Consider the following 6394-nt stretch of genomic DNA (forward strand, 5'->3'; position numbering starts at 1 on the left):
CCAACCTCAGTTGATCCACCTGCCTTGACCTCCCAAAGTGCTGGGATTACAGGTGTGAGCCACCACGCCTGGCGTTCCCCAATTTTTCTATGTATAAAATGGAGGGATATGCAAGACTGAGTGAAATAGCACACGTAAAGTGCTGCAGGCCTTGTGGTTCGGCACAGGGTGCTGTGAACTGCAAGCTTGCAGTACTGTGATGCCATTGTATGTACTTGCCATCAACTGCAAATGCCTTGTGGGCAGTGACACTGTCGTGTTGAGCCTCCAGCACCAACACCATCTGGCACCCATCAGATACGTGGTACACATCTAATACCAATGAGCTAAGCTTCCACCAAAGAGGTTTGTGTCCATGCCCAAGACACAAGATCAGCAGCTGAGACCCAGTGTGCGTGGGCTGCACCCCCGGAACCCTCACCTCTGGCCACCCAGCCCAGCCTCACCTGAGCAGCTTTGCTTTGCTCTGAAGTGAGTCAAGAACCTCAATTTTCTTGTTCATGGCAGCAATTTCCTGCTCCAGGTTCTCCCGGGTGACGTCAACTTGCTGACACAGATGAGCAAAAGTCCCAGACAGTTCCCTGGGGAGGAGAGAGAAGGGATCAATTGGGGTGTGTGGAGCAAGATGCCACTGGTAGCTTAACGAACCCAGAGTGAGGAGTAGCTGGGCTCATCTATATCCCTGACAGCAGCTCTGCTCTGAGCCAGCCCTGGTTTGGTAGAATCTCCTACCCTCTGCTGAGACTGTGAATAATCATAGCAATCAAACACATTCAACATCACCATGGCCTGAGAATCAACAGCACAGAGCAGTGCACCATGGTTTGGGCACAAGAGATCCTGACTCTGCTGCTTATCAGCCAAGTGGCATGGGACATGTGACTATTTTTCAAATCTCAGTTTCCTCATTTTGAAAAAAGAGATGCCTGTAAGACAACATCTATCTCAAAGAGTCAGAGAAATGGGTAAATTAGGTGCAAAATGTCTAGAGCAAAGGGTCCGCCACTCACAATAAAAAAATGAAGTGAGCATATTCGTGATATACACTGAGTAATACTAGCATGACAGATGCCAGTCACCCCAGATTGAGCAATAGATTCCCACCTGACCCAAGATGTGCATGAAAATCAATCTGGGTTTGAAAACTTCAAAGTTGGCTGGGCACGGTGGCTCCTGCCTGTAATCCAAGCACTTTGGAGGCCAAGGCGGGCGGATCACCTGAGGTTGGGAGATCAAGACCAGCCTGACCAAAATGGTGAAACCCTGTCTTTAAAAAGAAAAAGAAAAGAAAACTTCAAAGCTACTTCCACAGCCCAAGCTCTTCAGAGCAACCTCTGAAACTTATGTTTTATAAATATCTCTTGCCTTCCCATTTCTTCCTCCTCAAGGAGCCCAGAGGCCTACCTAGTCCCGGCCCAAGAAACAAGGTGTCCCTGGGAGACCCTTCTCCCCATCACTGGCCTCAAAGCTGGCCCTGCACCCCTGAAGGCCCAGGGTCTACAATGCTCAGGACCCAGTGGCTTCCAGGTCAGTTTGAAGAGAGATGGGGGAAGGGGGATGGGGCTGACCCTGCCTAAAGGAAGTCCCCTGCTGGGGTCCGAGGGTGCCACTCGCTGCTGGACTTGGTGGCTTACAGTTGGAGCCAGTGTAGCTGATGACCAGCTGCAGCTTCTCACTGGCATGCTCCACAAACTGGTGCTTGAAAGCCCTCTCTTTGGCCTTGGTGGTCCAGGTCAGATGCTCATAGACACAGAGGAGGCCATAGAGCCCCAAAGAGAGGGCGATGAGCCGCCAGCCCAGCGCCTTCTACACCTGCAGAACACACGGTCACCCTGGAGTGCAGCCTCTCTGTGACCCACCCTCCTTTGGGGCCCATCACTACCAGTGCCATCTAAAGGGCTCCAGCCAAGGAGTCTTCATGTTTCTACTCTGAGTTCCTCTCTCAGTGTCTCCTTTGATCCCACTGAGGCCGGAAAGGCTGGGACCATCTCCAGAGGGAAGTGAGGGAAACAGTGAGGGAGTAAGCGCTCCCTATGAGATCACAGTGAAAAGTCACTGAAAGAGAAAGTATGTATCGGACTGTGGTGTGTGTGGCCAACTCAGGGGTCATCACCGGAACTAGCCCTCAGGCCCTGCCCACCTGCCCTCCTCCCCACCTTCCCAAGCAGAACTGCTCACTGACCACTCCTCCAACAATGAGAATGCCCATGGAGGTCCTGGATGTCAGGGAGGCAAGGCTGGTAACCATGGAAACCATGAGCTCCTCTTGGGTGAGTGAGCCCTGTGGCAGTGGGGGCATGCTGGGGTTGGCTGGCGTCAGAGGGATGGGACGCTGAACCTGAGGAGAGAAAGACGAGAGGCGTGAGGGGGATGTGGTGAGTCCCTCATTCACACATTCTGTGTGTCCCTGTTCCCCAGACTAGGGCATCACTGAGAATGCCCTAGTCTGGGGAACAGGGACATACAGAGCAGCTCTTCAATTTCTAAAAGGCAAGAAGGGTAAAAGTAGCGTCACATGTAGCAAAGGTGTGGAGCTTCCCAGTGGACCTGCCAACCCTCAGGTGACACCACAGGACGTGCACAGTGTGAGCAGAAGCCATCCTGGCCCACCTGGCAGCTTCCCTGAGCATGGGTTGTGTACAGAGGGCAGTACGTGTGACAACTCAAGTGGTTTAGAGATGAATGTTTTTAAAATTGGAATTTTAAAATAGTTATATGTAGGTGGTTATTTTTTAAGTCATCTATTTTTAATAGCTACATACTTTAATGTGTATTAGAAAAAAATACTAGCAGCTGTCACTTCACAAATATTACTGCTTAGAACAAATCCAGTTCAATCAGTAGCAAACATTCTGACTGTGGTGTACTATTGGGGGGGGCACTCCACACAGCCGCTGACCTTAGGGAACCCCCGTTTTAGAATGGCTCCTGTGTCTGGAGGCGGGGTACACACTGACCTCCCACAATGTCCCTGAGGTGAGGAACTTTGCTTGCCTGGTCATTGTAGCCCATCAAGGCCCGACGGCTGTTCTTGGGGCCCAGGAACCTATTCACCAGCATGGTCCATTCGAGAGAGAAATGGAACTCAATGTCTTCCTGAAAGTCAGCACACAGCTTGTCACAGTTCAGGTCGTAGTTGAGGGAGAAGCACTGGTGCGGAACTAGCATGTCTATCTGACTCCGCACAGACGTGGGAAGGAGGGGTTTCAAGCCATCTGTCAGGTAGAGAAATGGGGGAAAAGCTTATCAGCTCAGCCCTGCACCACAGCAGCGCCAAGCCTTGGGGCCAGGACTCCACTAGCTACTGCCAGGGATGCCGAACAGCTTTGCCTGGGAACCACACCCCAGGCAAGTCGTCCTGTGAGACTGAGCATGCCTCACTTGAGGCCAGCTCTCCCTAGCTCAAGTGTGGACTCAAGATGCCATACCTGCTAATGCTTATGCCTCACATGAACTTAAAGGAGCAGGCCCAATTCCCAGCCTAGGATAGACCCATGTGGTAGCACAAGATGGGCTCCCCAACCCTGTATACAGAATGAGTTCACAAGGCCAGGCTCGGTGGCTCATGCCTGTAATCCCAGCACTCTGGGAGGCTGAGGCAGGTGGATCACTTGAAGTCAGGAGTTCGAGACCAGCCTGGCCAACAAGGTGAAACCCCATCTCTACTAAAAATACAAAAAAATTAGCCAGGTGTAGTGGTGCACGCCTGTAGTCCCAGCTACTTGGGAGGCTGAGGTGGAAGAATCGCTTGAACCTAGGTGGCAGAGGTCCCAGTGAGCCAAGATCACGCCACCGCACTCCAGCCTGGGTTACAGAGTGAGACTGTGTCTCAAAAAACAAACAAGAATGAGTTGACAACATGTACTCAGAACCTGAAGGTATTGAGTTGAATCATCATGATAGGTGACAGATAAGGAAAGTCCTGATTTCTTTAGATTGGCCTCCAAATCCGATCTCTGGGCAGCCCAGGGCCACAAGTCCCAAGTTCCCCTAGACACTAACCTATCATGTCTTGCTGCATGGCCTGCAGGGAGCTGGTGATGGCCGTGGAGCAGCGGTCAGACATGTTTCGGCCCAGTCCTTCCTCTATGTGGCAGTGCAGTTCCTGCCACCAGAAGAGGGAGGTTAAGAGAAGCACCCCATCAAAATTCCCTTCAGGCCACATGCACCTGCAGGGGCTGAATCACTTTTGGGGCCCCTGCCAAGAGGACCTGCTGCTCCATGATTCACATTCTTATAAACTTTGAGGACTACTGGAGAAGGGTGGAAATCCATCTGGTAATCATCCACCAACGCAGAGAGGCGCCTGATCTCCTCGGCCATTGCCATCGACACCTACAGCAAAAGGAAGCACACTGTTAAGTATCAAGGAAGACCAAGGTTCAGTCTTGCAGCACCAGGAGATCCTTACCAGAGGGCACATCCTTCCTCACACCAGCAGCCTCTTCCGCTCCTCTATGGAATTAAAGCCTGATCAAACGCCCACATGATCCGTGGAGGTCCAGAGGAGGGGGAACATGCCCAGCATCCCACAACCCCACAGTGGAACCCAAAAAGCAGCTCTATTCTTGAAGCAGGGCCATAACTTCCTTTTGGAAGGCTGAGAAGCTCCTAAGAGGAGGATGTCTGTTTTCTTCTGGACTCTACTCAGAGTCCAAATCCCCCTAGAATGCTTCCTCCTTATTGCTCACCTGTCTCTCCACCTCCTCTGTAATCTGCTTAATTCGTAGTTTATAGTCTTGAGCCAAGAGCTCCAGCTGTTTGTCGATAAATTTCAGCTGGTCTTGCCGCTCTTCACGCATTTCCTCACAGTAAACCCCGAAAGCAGAGTACTGGTGAAAAATCCATGTTCCTGCCTGACCAGGCAGAGGAGCAAGAGGGGATGTCAGAAAGCCCGCACCGCCCCAGCCGCTATGTTGCCTGGCAGGGCTGCACACATGCACCCAGGGCATGGCCTTCCCCTCCCCAGGTAGGAAGGGGACCCTGCAGCCAACTGCGCACTCTTCAGTCTTCCATGTGGAAGAGGCAGTGGTGACAGAGCAGGGAGGGCGCTTTAAGGGGGTTTAAACAAATTCTGCCAATTAATATAGGGAAAAAGCTCAACCTGACTAGTAATCACAGAAATGAAATTTTTAAGGGCACTGTTTTCCACCAAGTCCTGGGAAAAATGGCCAGGCCTGACATTCTGGTGAGAGCTGAGGAAATGGAAAGCCTGTGGACAGTATTGGTCATGCAATGAACAGGTACAGCTGTTGTGGAGAGCAATCAAGTAAAACTGACTAAAACTTGAAACGCATGTACCCTAAGACAGAATCACTATGCCACTAGGACTTCACCACAGGAAGACTCCTACAAAGCTGCACAAGAGGACACATGAACAGGTGTCCACTGCAGTAGGGTTTACGATAGCAAAAAAAAAAAAAAAATCTAAAATTCCATCCATAGGAAAATGAGGCATATTCACAATGGAATACACTATAGCAGTTACTACTCGGAAACTCAAATTACACTTACTAACAAGGATAAACGGAAAAGCAATGTTGAGTGGAAAGACAAGTCAGGCACAGTGACAGACCGTGCGATGCCACATCTGTACATCTGAAGCATGTAAAAACCTTACATATTCTTCGGCATTTATGTAAAAAGTACTGTTTGAATGGGTGACAGGACTATGTAAATTCATGATTATGGTGCCTTGGGGCAGAGTGACACTGGGACAAGTGTAAAAGAATCAAAAGGGCGCTGAACTTTTTAAAAATTTCATATAAACAATTGAGAAAGTCAATTCTGTGTGACAGAAGCAAGATGTTTTTGTATTACTCTTTAGTGACAGGGTCTCACTCTGTTGCCGAGGCTGGAGTGCAGTGGTATGATCACAGCTCATTAGAACCTTGAACTCCTGGGCTCAAGCAATCCTCCTGACTCAGCCTCCCAAGTAGCTGGAACTATAGGTGTGTACCACCACGCCCAGCTGATTTGTAAAATTTTTGTAGAGATGTGGTCTCACCATGTTATCTGGGCTGGACTCAAACTCCTGGCCTCAAGCAGTCCTCCTGCCTCAGTCGCCCAAAGTGTTGAGATCACAGGCATGAGCTACTGCTCTTGGCTGGAATGCTGTTTTTAATAATGTGTTCAGGCTCTGAGAATGGCTGCAGAGCTCAGCAGGGCATGGGCCAAGGCCTCCAACACAGGGGATCATGCGGCACAGACCAGGTGGGGTGATCAAGCACCCAGCCGCCCTCCTCACCAGGCTCGTCTATGTGGCTTTAACATGGTCTGGTGGCCAGGGAAAGGGTCCTGGATGGGAGCCCAGAGATTCAGCTCTGCCTAACTGCCCAGAGCAGGGGTGGAGCACCCTCATCTCAGCAGGTACAGTTATTCAATGTCTGACACA

The 6394-nt window shown here is 50.6% G+C and overlaps 1 protein-coding gene across 1 annotated transcript; it reads right to left on the reverse strand.

The window, feature by feature from the left end:
* Window positions 1-442: 442 nt before the first annotated feature.
* Window positions 443-4811, reverse strand: LOC101041459 (mitofusin-2). The gene is given in 8 exon segments (XM_039475679.2): window positions 443-581; window positions 1615-1631; window positions 1633-1812; window positions 2183-2338; window positions 2995-3215; window positions 4003-4105; window positions 4231-4335; window positions 4692-4811. Coding segments are annotated over 8 exon segments (1032 nt in total). The 5' UTR covers window positions 4803-4811.
* Between the last annotated feature and the right edge of the window lie 1583 nt (window positions 4812-6394).

The sequence above is a fragment of the Saimiri boliviensis genome, chromosome X (assembly GCF_048565385.1).
Source record: "Saimiri boliviensis isolate mSaiBol1 chromosome X, mSaiBol1.pri, whole genome shotgun sequence".
Taxonomy (NCBI): domain Eukaryota; kingdom Metazoa; phylum Chordata; class Mammalia; order Primates; family Cebidae; genus Saimiri; species Saimiri boliviensis.